Raw genomic sequence first — 17,532 nt, 5'->3', positions numbered from 1 at the left:
TTGCCTGGCTCTTCAGTCACCAAAATCCCCATTCCAGACAAAGTTCTCCCCAATATCTCAATGTCTAGCTCTAGATAGCCCAAGTATGGGATCTACATTCCATTTGCAGCCTTTAACTTAAACAAAAAATACTGCTGTAAAACATTATCAAGACCCTGTAAATGTTGTTTAAGGAAGCTCTCAGTAATAGTGGCAACCATATAACCCATATGCAGCAGGTACTTAACCTTCACCCCACCCCTTAGAACTTCTACTGTATATGTACCATTAAGGGTACCTAAATGCTTAGATGTCACCAATGATGTCATCCTCATAACCACAGTCTAGTGTTTGGCTCTCTAAACCGGGGGGGGGTGGGGGTTGTACTAGTTTCTCTGTACCTTGGACACCGTAGCCACAACTGCTGTCCCCTGACTAGAGACTGCTCCCCATCTACCTCTCCCTGGGTAAGGTCAGGATACATTATGACAAAACCTAGCAATATGGCATGGCTGATCACAATGTAAACAGTTAGGTCTACCATCTGCATGAAATGGTACTGCTTAGGGGGGGCTAAAGGCACCTATGACAACTACAAGCTACACTTCCAGACCACAGGTGCTCCACAATCAAATCAAGCTGTCTTTGTTGTTTTTTAATGTTTCCTTCAATTCAGCCAACCCACCAAATGACTCTTCTGGGTTAATAATACTGACCTGATTACACTCACCCAGTACTTCAGCCTGGGTATCATACGAGTAGGCCCAGGCCCTTGGGGCTGCCACATGCTCACCTTCTTCAACCCAGCGGATAGCCTCACTTCAAACTTCCAGGAATGACAGGTCAGGGTTGGAACACATGACATGCTCGAGTTCCCTTTGGAGCATCCCATTCTGCACATGCTCCATTCCAGATTACAAACCAGCAAATCTGCATTCTGAATTACACAAACATTCCTACATTTAATCGCTTCCAATTTTGACAAAAGGACATGGGAATTCTCACAGAGGGACTCACTGTCCAGATGCTGCTGCTGGTCGAACTGCTTCTGTAAAACAATATAAGATATAAACCTCTTTTAAAATCGCAAATATCCATTCAAGGTTTTTCTACTTAGCTCTAAAAAGAAATTTGATCTCAGCTTTAGCGTCCCCATGTTGATAATCATACACAAATGAAGCCTGCTCTACACCTTTACACTAGCCTTGCAGCAAGCCTCCAAGGACCTATAAGCTTACTCAATCCAATCTTCAACCAGTAAAGAATCAGTTGGCTCCCCAGAAACCCATGGACATTTTCTCTCCCGTGGAATATAAACAAACTGATCAAGAAAAGAAGATTCTACTAACGTAGCTGCAATGCTTGTACTAACAGCCAACTCAGCAGCCCTTAATCTCTCATTATTAGCCTGCAGCTGCTGAACTCACTCCCTTAGTTCACTAAGATGCTGTTCTATATTCGCCTCCACTGACATAAGATGTTCTTAAAGAAGCAACATATGTGGTATGTGTCCCTGCTCATGTTCATACCACTTTAAAATAAAACCATGGATGAATTTTTAGTAACTCATCTCTTAAACACTCAGATGAACTTCAAAAATGTCTTACCTATGTGTGCTCATTGGTCACTTAGGAGTTATGCAAAACTTGTATCCAATCAGTGAATGATTCTCCAAAGCCAAATTTTGCAAATTTGTTATTATGAATAGGAATATGTGGCAAGCATATTTTTTCTCCTGTAGATTTTGTAATGGTTAGAATGATGTCTGTTTGTTTTGTTCCAGATGGATTGCCAGATATTTTTTCCTGATTTGTAGTTACATTCAAAACATGACTTGTTCTTTGCAGCATTAATTACGTCTTATTATTAAGAATGTTATTAAACTGATATCGAAATCTGTTATTGTTTCCTCAATTCCATCTAGATTTGTTCTGTGGTGCTATTACCATAACTCTCATTTAATTATTTTTCATTTTACTTCTATGATGTCATTCATGTTCTTTACTCATTGTACTGCTTTGCCTGTTTCTCACAGTAGGGTTTTTCGTGAATGTTTTTGCTGGTGTGGAGTGATAACTAAATCTGGGATCTGTGTCACTAATGCTAGTGTATTTAATAGCCTTAAATATTGCAGATATTAATTTTATAACAAGGTGGGGTGAAAAATCTGAATATTTTCTATCAGAGGGTTTTTTGTCATCTCTTAGAATTTGCTAAAATCAAAATCTATCATACCTTTTCAGTGATTCTGCAAAATACCAATTTCTCGAGCTGGTAGCAATGCTGGATCTGCCGAATGTAGGTTAAATAGCAGTATTAAAAAATTCAATTTTATTCAGTTCCCATGGCAACATGTGTAAAACCCTATGCAGATAAATATTCATAGAGATTAATCTAAAGGGAAATTGGATTATAATTTATTTTAACTAGCATAGCGCTCCACTTTCTACCACCACCAAACTATGGTTCAGAAGTAAGTCTTGTCATAGAAATTAAGATCTTACTATTCCATCATAAGAGCATCCTACTTCTGTCATGACTACCTTCTCCACCTTCCATTATAGTCTTAAAAACTTAATACATGCTTTTAAACTACGTAAACAATACTTTGTGTTAAATAATTAATGTATTTTAATTCACTTGTTCTTGTCATTGTCATTGGACAATGCTTTATGCTTTATTATGTTAATGTGCATAGATTTCTTATTGCTTTTTGTCTGTTTAGACTTTTGTTCTTGGGTGATAGAAGTATAGTAAATATATTTAAGGTGTTAAGATAGATGTTTACTAAAACTGTCTTGTGGGTTTTATTTTTTTGTGAAATTAATAACTACTTTTGTTCTTGTGGTCATGTATGAAGGAGTAGGTGATTGCATGGTGGCATTATCAAATCATCCAACTCATCCCTGTAAAACAATGCCTTTAACTTAACTGATGCTAACTAAGGTAATGATCTAATCTTTGTAACTGGAGGGTGTGGAACGTGGGCTACAGAAAATGTAAATATTTTGTAGGGAATCATCAGATAATGTAATCCACACCAGTCTATAAACCCTAGATCAACACAAGTGATTTTGGTGGGAACAAACTATTTGAATCCAACTTCAATCCAAGTTCTGTCGGAAATCTATTCAGCCTTTTGATCTCTTCCAGACTACTGCACGACTTGGGAGAGGCGGATGATACCAAGTATGGTAGCCTAGCATCGCAGAGAAAACCTTTACTGCAGTAGCCTAAGCAAACCGACACAATACAGCATCAGTTCTTCCAAGTGTAAGAATAGGTCATCGGACATCACTGCGAATATCTCTGACTGAAAACAATACAAGAGTCGGATTCAGCTAAAAAAAACCAAAAAACAACAACAACCAAGACGTCAAGATTTAATGATATGGTGCCTTTATTTCTTCTTATTCTCCGCATTGACGCGTCTATCCCAGATCCTACGACTGGTGAGTTAGGTAGCGTTAAAATAATCATTATCAGGCAAGCTTTTGCTCTGATATTTCAAAGCTATTCATCAGAACACCTTTTGGTTGTTTAGACGTCACGGATACATACTGAAAGCCAAGTTTCACAGACCCAACTGTGTCAAGGCAGTTCTGTTTGATTTTGCGGTAGACTATATCTAAGAGGTGCACCTTGACAACGTGCCAATGCCCAATTACATGTTAGAGGTTCTATACAGTACAGTCAGAATATATGAAGGAACTATTGTGATATTTCAGTATTTTATTTAATAGTGGTATTCATGAGCACGTACCGATCCACACGTTGTAAACAATTACTGAATCGACCTTGCATGAAAGAAGAACTGAACAGTACCTTCGCTGGTGTCTTAGTTTCGTATTTCAGCTACGGTTAAATGATGAAACTAGTTATTCTAATACCGTTGAGCTTTTCAGTAGGATGATAGGCTGTAGCTCGTGTTGTCAGTACGTCAGCTAATCAGCCCTGATTCTGTCATTGCTGTGTTCATCACTGACCTTTAAAGTGAAGTCATATTAAGCACTCAGCCGTAAATGCCAAATGTTAAAGTGTGAAAGTAAAATATGATTTTAATCATTGTTTTCCTCATGGCACTCCGGTGCCAATTGATTCCTTTTGGGTTGTAGATGATTCATTATTTATTCAGTTCAATTTAATTTCCATGAAAATGAGCTTGCAGTATATGCATCTTTAGACCTGAATACTACATGTAACTGCACTTAGCATACTTAGAAAAGCCCAAAAGCTAGCAGTTGATGCCAGTCTATGCACATCAGGGATTGTAATCAAATTAACAGTCTTGCACAATACATCATAACAAAAGTAAATTCTCTCTTTTCTTTCTTTCTTTCTTTTTTTTTCTAATTTTCTGAACATGGAAAATTGGAAGTTGTGAGAGACTTATAAAGATGCACTTATATTTTCACAATTGCTGACTGGGTCCATATTTTACAATAATTATGATGAAAAATATTAAGGACTTTTCACTAATGCAAATTACTTTAGAGTAATTTGGTATTTTACATGTGTAGAACATGTCCTTATTAATTCTACTATAGATTTACCATCACATTAGATCAAGTCTTACTAGTTGCATATAATGGAATAAAGGTAAAAATTCCACCTTTTCACAATTCACAACTGTGGTTGTTTAATTTTCTTTGGAAAATAACATTGCCATTAAATAGGTTTGGTTAGTGGGTTTGGCATGTATTACATTTAAAGTTTCATCTGTAGCATTCACTACAGCCCTCAGAATAAATAATTAATGTCTCTTAAGTAAACAGTTTTAATTAAGCAACTGAACTATAAATTATTTCCAATCATATTGTATTTTGTCCTGTGAATACTGTAAATACTGTTTGTACTCATTTATTTCATTTGAAGAAGAAGTATGTGAGCCCTTTCCTTGTGAAAATGATGCTGACTGCTTCAGCCCACCAGTAGATGAGGCATTGTCACGTGAGTATGTTATTAGGCACCTTGTGAGTATCTTTTGGAAACACTTTATTACAGTGTTTTTGTTTTTAATTGTTGATAACTTATTCTGAACAGTATATGGGTAGATGAGACCTCTGTTGAATAAATTAAACCTACAAATCTCAGGAATTGGTTATGATTTTAGACCAGGGATAATCATCAGTGCAACCCTGATTTAAGAATGTAGTTCCAAACATGATTTAATATACCTAATCAAGTTCATCAGTTTATGCTTTAGTTATAATATTTTCTCAAAATTGTTTGCTGTTAATGTTTGTTAGTTGTTAGACTTTAGAAAACCCACACAATGACTCTTACCTTATGCTTACAGCTGAAGACATTATTTTTATTTTTGTTGCTAAGATATTATGGTGTGATTTTGAGCACTGAGGGCATGGAAGGTCAAAAGCTTTCAATAATATCTGCATTTAAAGAAATGTGAAAGAAATGTGGTCCTTGTTTACATATCACAGGGCCATGTCTTTGAAATCTGTGCCATAATGGAGGTGTGTGTGAACCTGTCAATAGCTTTGTTGGATATTTATGCAAATGTACCCCTGGCTTCAGTGGTGTCCATTGTCAAGACAGTAAGTAGTATTTCTTAACATTTGCTTTCTTTTATCTTTTGAAGTAATTTAGAAAACAGTCTATGCATTTTCTCTGTATATTTTTCTGTTTTTCTCAGACATTTTTAAAAATAAAACTTATTTTTACCAAACGAAATTAGAATAATTATGCACTGACTTGGTTTAACATTATGCTGTTTGATTCTATTGTTACTTCACTAAGGTGAAATCAGTGAGATTAAGAATGCAGGTGATTTTGCATTTGCATCTGTGTCGTTAATTTTCACTGTTCCTCAACTTGCAACTATATAATTAAAGCAAGGTAACCACTTCAACAAGACTTTGCAAGAGAAATGCAATTTTGTAAGTCGCTCTGGCTAAGAGCATCTGCTAAATGCCGTAAATGTAAATGGATTAAACTGCACTGTGCCCACAATTATTAGGAAGGTTGTATTTTTGAGGATTCATTTTATTATTGAACATCTACAGTGCTCAGTCCAAAATGTTAATAAACCTAAAAAACCCTGAATATTCACTGGAGGATAATGAGTTCCTGGTTGGTTTACCTTTGATTCTTCTCAAATCTATGGAAGTTAAATCTGGGGAGTTTTTCCTTGCCACTGTCACCCTTGGCTTGCTCACTCAGGGCTTGGACTTGGATTTGTAAAGCTGCTTTGTGACATCTGTTGTAAGAAGAACTGTATAAATACATTTTGATTTTGATTTTGAATTTGCATCTTTTTTTCTCAACAGATTTCTTACGACCCTGTTGACTATTTGCAACAAAACGTTTGGTGGTTCTGTTATCATGCCCCAATATCTTAGCAATTTTAGTGTTGCATCCCTCTGAAGGCTTTTTACAATTTTTTGCTTTTCAGAGTTAGTTAAAGCTTTTTTTTTTTGGCCTATTATGCCTGACGAAAACAAGCTGCCTAAAAATTATGCACACCTTGATATAGGGTGTGGAGATCCTTAGGCCACTCGCATTACACAAATACACATAACATGATATGCTTAAATCCAATAAGCAAGTTTATACAGCTGGAAAATATGCATAAAAATGATATGGTTAAAATACTCTCTTGCCTAATAATTGTGCACACAGTGTAGTTCTCTTTGATCTCTTGCTTCTTGCCATGGTTATGGGTTAATTAGTGCAGATGTATTTGGGTACATTCTAATAATCAATAGACTTTATGATTATCCCATGTAACAAGTTGTGTCTGATATGCACAGAGAAAACATTCAATCTAGCCAAACATCTCAAAACCTAGCAGCGTTACTAAATGTTGGTTTGGAAATTAAAAGAGTTGGCTGTTTTGCATAGAGTAGGTTTTTATTTAATGTCAGAATAGACCAGAGATAAGAGATTATCAAAGCAATGTATTAAAAACATAAAATTATCTTAACCTCATTAATCCTGAGTTGTAATGTAACCATACGGCTCCCTTATGATGCATAAATTGTTATACTTGGAAAATGTTCTTACTTTGTCCTTACTATGCCAGCTACACTAGTAAGAACATACTGATATGTTACTGTCTGCACTCATAGGCAGGAATTAAATGGGTATATCAGGCTTTCTTGGAAGGAATACTGATTATTGACTGGAACCATAAGCCAGTTTCCCCTACACTAGTTGTGCAGTAAAGAAATATTAAGATTATTAAGATACATTGACCTCCCACAATCTTGAATACTTATTTATTGAGGAAGAAAATAAACTTTACTCTCTGAATATGTAAAGGATTTTACCCAGGTCTTCCACAGAGTTGGCTAGTTCAGAGGGTGCAAGCACCATCAAAGACGTGGGATAAAGTGGCACAGTGTCCTGTGATTGACTGTGTATTATGACTCTATATTATGACTGAAAGCACCAGGAGTTTTATATACACTGGGTGAATAAAAATGCAAGAATAGTCCAATTTCCTTTATAAGGAAGTAAACATTTGTGGTCTAATTATGGTGTTCTTTCATAATGCAAGTTACTGAATGCTCATGAAGGTGCCAAAAGGAACACTATTAGGCTACTGCTCTGAGACTGTGCTATTACATTTTTAAATATGTTCTTAGTTGCCAGGTATTAGCCTTGTTTTAGACTTCTATCTGACTTAGTATACAGCAAAAATGTGGACTATCTGGTGTGTCTGGACAACTGGCCTAAAAAGGCTGCTTTTTTCCAGATATTAATGAATGTGAGGAAAACCCATGCAAAAATGGAGGCATTTGCACAGACCTGATAGCAAATTACTCCTGTGTGTGTCCTACAGAGTTCACAGGGAGGAACTGTCAGTTCAGTAAGTGTTGCCTCCTCTTCCACTGTGTCTGTATCAAGGTGATGTTTTATACAGTTCATTCTCTTTGATAGTACATGTTACTTCTAAATCAGTATCAAAGTAATAGTGTTTACTATCAAAATATAACTTTTAATGTTTCTTATGTGCTGTGCATAGTATATGATTCCTAATATGTTTATTAATTCATTATGAAGCAAAGCAAAAAAAAAACAAAACAGCAGAATGAATTCATTTGAAACAAAGCAAAAGACAGCAGCAGACTGAATCCAAAAGAAAATTTATCAGTAGAATAAGAGATTCATACAGAGCAAATGTATACTGCATGATTTATTGATCCTGCTCTCTGAACCAAAGTCTAGATGTTTCAGTTTGGACTTTATCCATTTGATCAATAATTAATGATGACTTTTAGCAACTCAGAAGGTAATAACTGTTGATTACTCAGTACAACAGTAATGTCTTGTATTGTGTATAATGTATTGTGAAAGAAACAGTTGTTTATAGCACCTGCAGAGAAGACTATTTTGGTGACTCTTAAAAAAGAAAAATAGGAAGGGCTCTAACAAATGCGGAGCAGGATACATGTGTGAGTCGACATTTCTTAATGTGATTTTTAATGAAAATGAAAGAAAATACAAACATACAATACTAACATCAGAAACACAAAGTAAAGTGAACAAAGCAAAGTAACACAGCCAAAGCAGCCAAAATATCCAACATCAGCGAGTAGAAAGGAACAGGCTTTGTAAGGTAAACCATGAAAAAATCTAAGCACAGGTGATGAAGATAAGTGAATGATGAAACCTGGGGCACCTGTGCAGAGGCGTGGCATGGAAACCAAATCACAAAGCATGTGGAAGAATGAAATCCGAAATGAAGACCACCACCACATAGGGAGGAGGACACTGGTGAGGGGCTGTTACGAGTCTATATAACGTTACACATTCTGTTATCATGTCCACACACAGTAGCAAATGTTTCCTTAGAGCCAGTCTGAACAAAGGAGAAGCTGTGATCAACAGGATGGAGAAGGCTGAAGCACCCTGCTGATCCTCTGTCTAGAGCTCATAAGAGCAGAGATCATCTCTGCTGGTGGACGAATGAGAGCAAGGAAAAGAGGGAGGACATTTTAGCCTTTGAAAGTGAAGATAGTGCCTTTATAAGGGAAAGCAAGGATACAGTACCCACTAAGGAGACTAAAGACACCATATGAAATGGGCCACGTGCCTGATTCCTTGGCTGGAAAAGACTGCATTTCAGATGCAGAAGCTGTAACAATGCAGGCATATGTGAGAGAGAAAATTTGGATGTCATTGTCTTACCACTTTAGAAGAACACTGTTTATAATTACACATTTTTAACATACCTAGCAAATTCCAGAATACAAACTCATTATTTGTATTTTCAGGACCAACGCTCACAGAAATGCTATTACACTTTGGTTTGTCTGTGTCTTCTCAGAATGCTCTGGACCTTTAGGACTGGAAGGTGGAATCATTTCTAACCAGCAGATAACAGGCTCTTCCACACACCGAGCCCTGTTTGGAATGCAGAAATGGTATCCTTACTTTGCACGGCTCAATAAAAAAGGCCTAGTCAATGCCTGGAGAGCTGCAGAAAATGACCGGTGGCCTTGGCTTCAGGTAATCTGTTTACAAAAAACGGGGTCCGTTATGCAGTCAATTACCATCTACATCATCTACCATGATGTTTACAAATGTCCTTAGACCATAGCAAAATTGAGTTTAATGTCTGATGGATAGTTTGAAAATTGGGGCTTACCAAACCCTTTAATAACAGCAGCATAACAATTTATAACTTCACAAAAGTTTTTTTTTTTCCAGGGTTACTTTGTCAATGTGAGTTTTATGTAATTACAGATATCAAGGTATATATGAATAAGATGTTCAATCAGTAGCGGATCCATTAATTGTATAAATGCACAGATCTGTGTGGTTAATATTACACACTACATGAGTAATAATCATTTTTACCTACACATGATTTCATGGTTTATTAAACACATATTAAACACATATGTTACATATTTCAAATTCTTACGTATATGCATCATCATCACTGTTTGCACGTAGCTCAAGGTGCTTCTTACTCACAGCTGTAATTTCCATTGGGACGCTGGGGACATGTCCCTACTACTCTCTGAAATGGCTAATTTTGTCCCCATGACTTTTTGAAAGTGTACTCTGAACATATTTTATATAACAGCTTGCTGCAGATACCAAACAGTCTGTGAAAATGACATGATCAGCATGCAGAGAAGTGTATTTGCTCAGCCCACGTGTCTAATACAACAAGCACCTGATGAGTATCATTGTACGAAAGCTTTGTGAAAATGCCCAGAACAGATGTTGGAAAGTCAAATGACTTTTCCTTCAACATGAACGTTCCAAACAAACAAATAATTTTTGTCAAAGTAAATATAAAACAATTGCACTACAAATATATTTTAAACATAATATTTACACTTCTTGCATGGACAAACGCAGCCATAAAAACTATCATGAACCTTTTCCTTTGAGCTCCATCGCTGATTTCTTAGCAGTGAATGCACATGCGTGAGGACTTTCTTAAGGGGAACGCAAATTTGAGGAGCAGCAGGGTTGAATGTAAAACCCGGTCTGCATTCTTGTCCCCAGCGCTCGTAAAGCATAATTACGTCCACGTTCTTTAAGAGACACAGAAGAGCAGTGTGACAAAAGCATTTTTCTGGTAAAACATAATGACAGGGTGCTAGATTCATACCACTGCCAGAAATGCTTACACTACACTAATGTTCCAGTGCTTGTACATCCTGAGTGTGTTGTTGCATAATGTGCTACATAGTGCAACTGTACATTATTTGCTTAATATTATTGTTTTACATTTATAATGCTTCTTATTTGTTGTAATGCTGTATTATAATATATAGAAATCCTTCTTATTTCTCATAAAGCAGTGCTTATTGATGCAGACCTGTTCCCTAACAGATAAATCTCCTTCAGAGAATGAGGGTGACTGGGCTGATAACACAGGGTGCAAAGCGTGTGGGCAGTCCTGAGTATGTGAAGTCATACAAAGTGGCCAACAGTGAAGATGGAAAGACCTGGAACATGTTTAAAGTCAAGGACACTGATGAGGACATGGTATGACTGACTGCTGCCCTCATTCTAGATGAGCTGAGAATGCTGTTGGGGAGCGTTTTTAAATTAGGAACTCTGTGATTAAATTCCTAACCTATTAACTTTTTCAGTAAAGCTATATTTTATTGATGCAGTGCAATCGGTCTCCTTTGCTAGAGTTGTCTTACTTTTCCCATAGAGATCAGTTTCAATAGATATGATGAAAGGGACTGAACATGTGAGCAATATTTATCTTTCCAAGGGCAGCATCATGACAAAGAGGGATTTAACCTACTTGGCAGAATGGCCATTCTGGGCATTTGATATTTTACTGGATGACCATGTGAATGGTCCTCACAGTCATACATTCTTTGTTTCTAAACTTTATTGGATTTTTAGAATTCAATCTAGTTTAATTTATTATTTTTGTTTTCCATAGATTTTTACTGGAAACACAGATAACAATACTCCTTATAAAAATGACTTCAGCACACCATTTGAAGCGCAGTATGTTCGCATTTACCCTCAAATCTGCAGGAGTCACTGCACACTTCGTGTGGAGCTACTTGGCTGTGAACTCACAGGTCTACTTTTTAAAATTTTTCATCTATTAAAAAGGAGATCCATAATGTCACAGTCAATATAACAATCTATAGTTTAAAAGTTGGTTATGTGGGCTGTTTCAAAACTGACCGTATTTTAGCCTTTTATTACTGTGATTTTAACTCTACTGTGCTATAATTAAGTTTGCTTTTTTGTGTTGAATTGCAGGATGCTCAGAACCATTGGGAATGAAAACAGGACAAATCCAGGATTATCAAATCACCTGTTCCAGTGTGTTCCACACACTCAGCATGAATATGTTCTCCTGGGAGCCCAGCAAGGCCAGGCTGGACAAGCAGGGAAAAGTCAATGCTTGGACATCTGCTAAAAATGACCAGTCACAGTGGCTACAGGTAAAAAAGAGACCTTTCATAAAACCATATGCAGATAGTGTGCCTCCCACTTGTCTTTGTCAGTGAGGACTTCACATCACTAATCAGTATCTGAATCATATTTGGTAAAGGTTGTGTACTTCCAGAACGCTATACACTCAAGACCTTTATGTTTATGGTGACACTAATTTGTCCTTACATATTGAAGACCTAAGGTTGAGTTTCTCTTCTTCTATACTCCCACACAAGCAATTTAATCAGAGGCCATGCACCCCTCATACTGCAATGCCATTAACCAAAGCAAATGTTTAAGTAGTCTTCTGTATACAACTGAGCAATTTAAAGAAACATGTTGCTGGTGGAAAGAGCTTTATTCTGAGATTATCCATATGCTTGTGCATTCAGCTGGTCAAACTCATTTTATAAATTATTAATCCTGAGGAGGGCAAGTGAGCTTGATTTCATATATAAACCCACCATTGAAAGTCTTGGCCAGAAGCTAGGTTAGAGTTTGATCTTAATTCTCCCTCTTATTTATTTATTTATTTGGAATTATTGAAATTATTGGCTTCCAGTAGCTGCTGGCATCAGATTTAAAATCTTGATGCTTGCTTACACAGCCAGATAGTGGCTAGATGGTAGAACAAATCTTGCTGTGCAGATATTGCTGTGATGTTGGACGAGAAGGCCTGGCTCGAAGTCTCCACTCTAGTTCATCCCAAAGGTATTCCATCAGGTTGAGGTGCAGGCCAGTCAAGTTCTTCCACACCAAACTTGCTCATCCATGTCTTTATGGACCTTGCTTTCTGCACTGGTGCACTATTATGTTGGAACAGGAAAGGGCCATCCCCAAACTGTTCCCACAAAGTTGGGAGAATTAAATTGTACAAAATCTCTTGGTATGCTGAAATTTTAACAGTTCTTTCACTGGAACTAAAACCAAACTTTACACTTGGCACTGTGCAATCAGACAAGTACCGTTCTCCTGGCAACCGCCAAACCTAGACTCGTCCATCGGATTCCTAGACGGAGGAACATGATTTGTCAATCCAGAGAACACGTCTCCATTGCTCTAGAGTCCAGTGGCAGCGTGCTTTACACCACTGCATCCAGCACTTTGTGTTGCGTTTGGATGTAGCTGCTTGGTCATGGAAGCCCATTCCATGAAGCTCTCTACACACTGTTCTTGAGCTCATCTGATGGTCACATGACGTTTGGAGGTCTGTAGCGATTAACTGCAGAAAGTTGTCGACCTCTGTGCACTATGCACCTCAGCATCTGTTGACCCCGCTCTGTCATTTTACGTGGCCTACCACTTTGTGGCTGAGTTGCTGTCATTCCCAGTCACTTCCGCTTTGTTATAATACCACTGACAGTTGACTGTGGACTATTTAGTAGCAAGGAAATTTCACAACTGGACATGTTGCACAGGTGGCATCCTATCACGGTACCATGCTGGAATTCACTGAGCTCCTGAGAGCAATTCATTCTTTCACAAATGTTTGTAGAAGCAGTCTGCATGCGTAGGTGCTTGGTTTTATACATCTGTGGCCATGGAAGTGATTTCCTGAATTCAATGATTTTGAGGGGTGAGCAATATAGTGTATTAGACTATTGTATTAGTATTAGACTCTAACCTACTGTACTGGCTAGGATGTGTTCTATGAATAAAAGACAAAGCACTATTGTAAGTCGCTCTGGATAAGAGCATATGCTAAATTCCATAAATGTAAATAAAAATGATCAACAATAGACCTAAGGTATAGTATTATTACTTCAACAGCCAAACAAGGATAGCTCCAAAGAAACTAAAATTATATAATTACATTGTCTGTGATCTTCCAATATAGACAACACAGTCCTCAGAAACCTTTTGTAGCTACTGTCCCCCTAATTTCCTGAGATCCTCTGAGGACTGTGTGTGCTTTGAGGAAGAGTGTCTTCTGGTGCAAATCCTGTGCTGCAGCTCATTTCTACCTTCAAGGATACTAAAAACAAGCTGCATTTAGCAGATAATGGCCAGAAAGGAACCATAAAGTTAGTGGTATATTCATGTAGGAACACGCTGCTTTTTCGGTTGTTTGGTTTTTGCGTAGGTGTGGCTGATGAAATACTGTTTCACTTGCATTGGCTTTCATTTGTTTGTGCCATTGTTCAGAAACACACCCCAGTCTATCAATATAACTGTATAACATTCTAAAGTGTGTAACTGTATTACAAATAGAGTTAGGCGAACATATTCAATCTTCTTACTCTTTAAGAAACAGGATAAGAAGACAAACGGGCTCGCTATGAATTTTATGGAGATTCTATTCAGAATGCTATGTGAATCCAACAATATAATTGTATATATGCATTGATAACTAAAATGTGTTTGTGATAGTAGGTAACGCAAGGTACTAACAACACCAAGGTCATAAGTTTGATGGCCAGGGGATGTGCATGCTGATATGCAAGTTGCACTGGTTTAGAAGGTCTTCAAAATGTTGTAAAGCTAAATGTAATGTAATTAATTTTCTTCACCACTAGGTGGACTTGCTACTTCCCACCAAAGTTACTGGAATCATCACACAAGGAGCCAAAGACTTTGGTCATGTACAGTTTGTGGGCTCGTACAAGCTGGCATTTAGTTATGATGGAGAAAAGTGGCACATATTCCAGGATAAGAAACAACAAAAAGATAAGGTAAGATTTGTGGTTTGAGGATCATGAGACTATCATTTCTACTCTTGGAGACCGTTTTATTGGTTTCCCTTTTCTAACTGTCATGCTCAGATTTTTATCTAATATATTTGAATCAAATTTTGTTAAATTACAGAAATATGTAGTTCATTATAATGCTCCACTAATGCTGAGAGCACATAGGTTGAATAAAACACATCCCTGACAATAAAGTTTGTTTTATATGGAATCTGGATCTGAAAAGTATGGATATAATAATAATAATAATAATAATAATAATAATAATAATAATAATAATAATAATTTTCCTGCTCTGCATCATTTTAATTAAGTCAGAGGTGGATTATTAAAAGCACACTGCATAGACTGGTGTACCAATATGTTTGCAGCTGAAGGTCAGATCTTTGTCTTGTGTAGTTTGCGTAGTATTGTTTAGTATTTGGATATCCCTGCTTTTTCCTAATACCCCCTCCCTCCACACACACACTTTTAAATACATTTACTCCAGATATGCCTATCTCGGTATGTCTACACACACTTACAGACACTCTTCCAGCACTAATGAAATCTGACTGTGCTGGTGAGACACACCAAGTATCAAAATCTATCAAAATCTATGGAAAGATGTTTCCTTTTAATACAGAATATTTCAATATTAAATGGATATGAATATGGATATGGATATGGTGTTTTTATTTAAAGATTCTTTTTTAACACAGTTCTAGGTTTCTCTACAGTGTCAGAAATATTACAGCTAGTCCTCTGGATCATCAGCAGTTCTAATTTTGTTTTCAGGCTGCACGTTACCATATTGATAATTATTGATTCCCTCTTTGTGTTGTTGTCAGATCTTTCAAGGTAATTTTGACAATGAAACACACAGAAAGAATGTGATAGATCCTCCCATTTATACCCGGTTTGTCCGGATTATTCCGTGGTCGTGGTATGGACGCATCACCATGAGGGTGGAACTGCTGGGGTGCCCTCACGAGGAGTAAACAGACCAGATCATATCCTTCCTTTATTAGAGACTGTTGTAACCATATAAAAACTATGTTTAATGATAGTGTACTAAACCTCTTTTTCCTAAATAGGCTTGTTCATGTGATATCTAGCATGCATTATGTAGTCACTTGTAGTGTTTATTTCTGGTCTCAGTGTTGTTTCTTTTGTCTTGGATAACATGAAAGCCCTAGCCATTTTGTGGTGGGAATGTCAGAGAACAGAGGTCTGTAAATACACCTCAAATGTCTCTTCCTCATCAGAAGTGGATGTTCTAATGGCATCCATGCTCTAGAAGGTGACCAATTTAGAGGGTGAAGAAAAAAACCTTTTAGTGCTTTTTAGTTAATTATTAGTTCTTATGTGGACAGGATTAGCTGGGTCTTTAATAATATGTTCTGATTATTTTACTAAAAGTGATAGGAAAAAGCTGTATTTCCCCAAAGCATTTTAAAAAGTAGCTTCTGCTGCAATATCTGCATTTTTTAAAATTAAAGATACTGTAGTTTACTGTGAATATGAGGAGGTAGCTTGGTGGCTTTGGAAGACATATTCATGCTTCATTATGGTTATAGCAATGCTTTTGGAAAACTCAGCTAAACACATTTAAGTAGCTCAGGCCAATAATTCGTTATAATATTACAGAGCAAATGAGTGTTGTTGGAATGTTGATTTAAATGCCCATAAAGACTGTTACTTTTACTCATTACACTTCACATAATGTATACTACTGTATCTATCTGGTGTATATAGTTCCTCAAAGTTCTATCATTTATTTAGCTGTTGAATTTTAAAGAAATGTATGTATTACATTTACTTGACACAACTTGAGCAACTGAGGGTTAAGGGCCTTGCTCAGGGGCCTAATAGTGGCAACCTGGCAGTGGTGGAGCTTGAACTAGCAGCTTTTTTCTACCATTCAAGCACCTTAACCACTAGGCTACCACTGTCTCCTTATGTATTAATAATTTAGTTTAATTAGACTAAGGCTCTATAAATATAACACGTAATATATAATACAAATATAGTCTTTTGCAGTCATTGTTATAGAAAGGCAGCAGGATTACTTCAATGATTTACTACGTTTGTACAAATAACCTCAAGGTTATTTGCTATTTTTGCTATTTTTGCTATTTTATTTGTACATCATCATTTGTACAATCATAAAAAGTCAGATTTTCTACAAATGTGTCTGTACAATTCTTCTCTAGGCTAAGGTGAGGGCTAGTGCATCAAATAAATTAAATATGATGTCGACAAGAACCTTGTGCAGTACAATGTAACTGTATTACATTGTAAATGATTACTTTGGCAAATAAAAAAATCATGAAATTGCTTTTGCTGTTTGTTCCACTACCTTGACACCGAACAACACTTTCTCTAATGAGAAAGTCAGTGACAAAGAGAAACTCCCTAGGCAGATTAAGGATGAAACCTTGGGAGGACCAAGACTCAAGATGGAACCCATCCTCCTTGGATGGCCCAGCTCATGAACAGTCCATAATTTATTACATTATGTTTAATCCATGTAGCCCCTTCAGTATAAGTGTGGGAGTCTCAGCTACTCCTGTGGGTCTAGAGTGTGCAAGCTGTTTCCTCAAAAAATTACATAATACAGTTCATATGTGAACAACCTACTGGGCTTCAGTCAGCAATGCTAATTAGAACAGCTGTGTGGCTGTATTCTCTTTCCGTGTATAATGTGTTTCCAGATCAGCTATCCACAATGTTGTTAAAATATTCACAAAGCAGAATATGCCAAAGTTTCATCACATGCCAAATGTCTCCAATGTGTCATGACTATATAGATTTTTAAAAAGTAATAATTAATCTTAATTTCCATTCATCTACAGACAGTGTTTCTCAAGTGCACAATAATTTGAAGCAATGGCTCCACCAGTTTCCTGTGACATTCTGCACGTGATCCACATGATCCCATAAGATATTCTCCTCACATTGTTCATGTCAGCATCATGAGTCAAAG

The 17,532-nt window shown here is 36.9% G+C and overlaps 1 protein-coding gene across 9 annotated transcripts in view; it reads left to right on the top strand.

Moving 5' to 3' along the window:
• Positions 1-16,884, top strand: part of edil3b (EGF like and discoidin domains 3b) — a 62,414-nt gene extending 45,530 nt beyond the window's left edge. For 2 of the 9 annotated variants that reach the window (XM_081702430.1, XM_081702424.1), the window contains 10 exons: positions 1,763-3,431; positions 4,855-5,534; positions 7,697-7,810; positions 8,588-8,718; positions 9,272-9,453; positions 10,798-10,953; positions 11,369-11,513; positions 11,701-11,885; positions 14,394-14,549; positions 15,395-16,884. In XM_081702430.1, coding sequence (XP_081558556.1) covers positions 9,358-9,453; positions 10,798-10,953; positions 11,369-11,513; positions 11,701-11,885; positions 14,394-14,549; positions 15,395-15,544 — 888 coding nt within the window. In that variant the 5' untranslated portion in view covers positions 1,763-3,431; positions 4,855-5,534; positions 7,697-7,810; positions 8,588-8,718; positions 9,272-9,357 and the 3' untranslated portion in view covers positions 15,545-16,884. Of the gene's footprint in view, positions 1-1,762; positions 3,432-4,854; positions 5,535-7,696; positions 7,811-7,834; positions 8,719-9,271; positions 9,454-10,797; positions 10,954-11,368; positions 11,514-11,700; positions 11,886-14,393; positions 14,550-15,394 lie in introns of those variants that run through there. The other 7 variants (XM_081702431.1, XM_081702429.1, XM_081702428.1 and 4 more) reach the window with 6 other exon arrangements.
• Positions 16,885-17,532: the final 648 nt, after the last annotated feature.

The sequence above is a fragment of the Electrophorus electricus genome, chromosome 19 (genome assembly GCF_041902795.1).
Source record: "Electrophorus electricus isolate QZ-2024a chromosome 19, ASM4190279v1, whole genome shotgun sequence".
Taxonomy (NCBI): domain Eukaryota; kingdom Metazoa; phylum Chordata; class Actinopteri; order Gymnotiformes; family Gymnotidae; genus Electrophorus; species Electrophorus electricus.
Note: the sequence above shows the minus strand (reverse complement) of the source record. Positions and strands in the feature narration are given on the sequence as shown.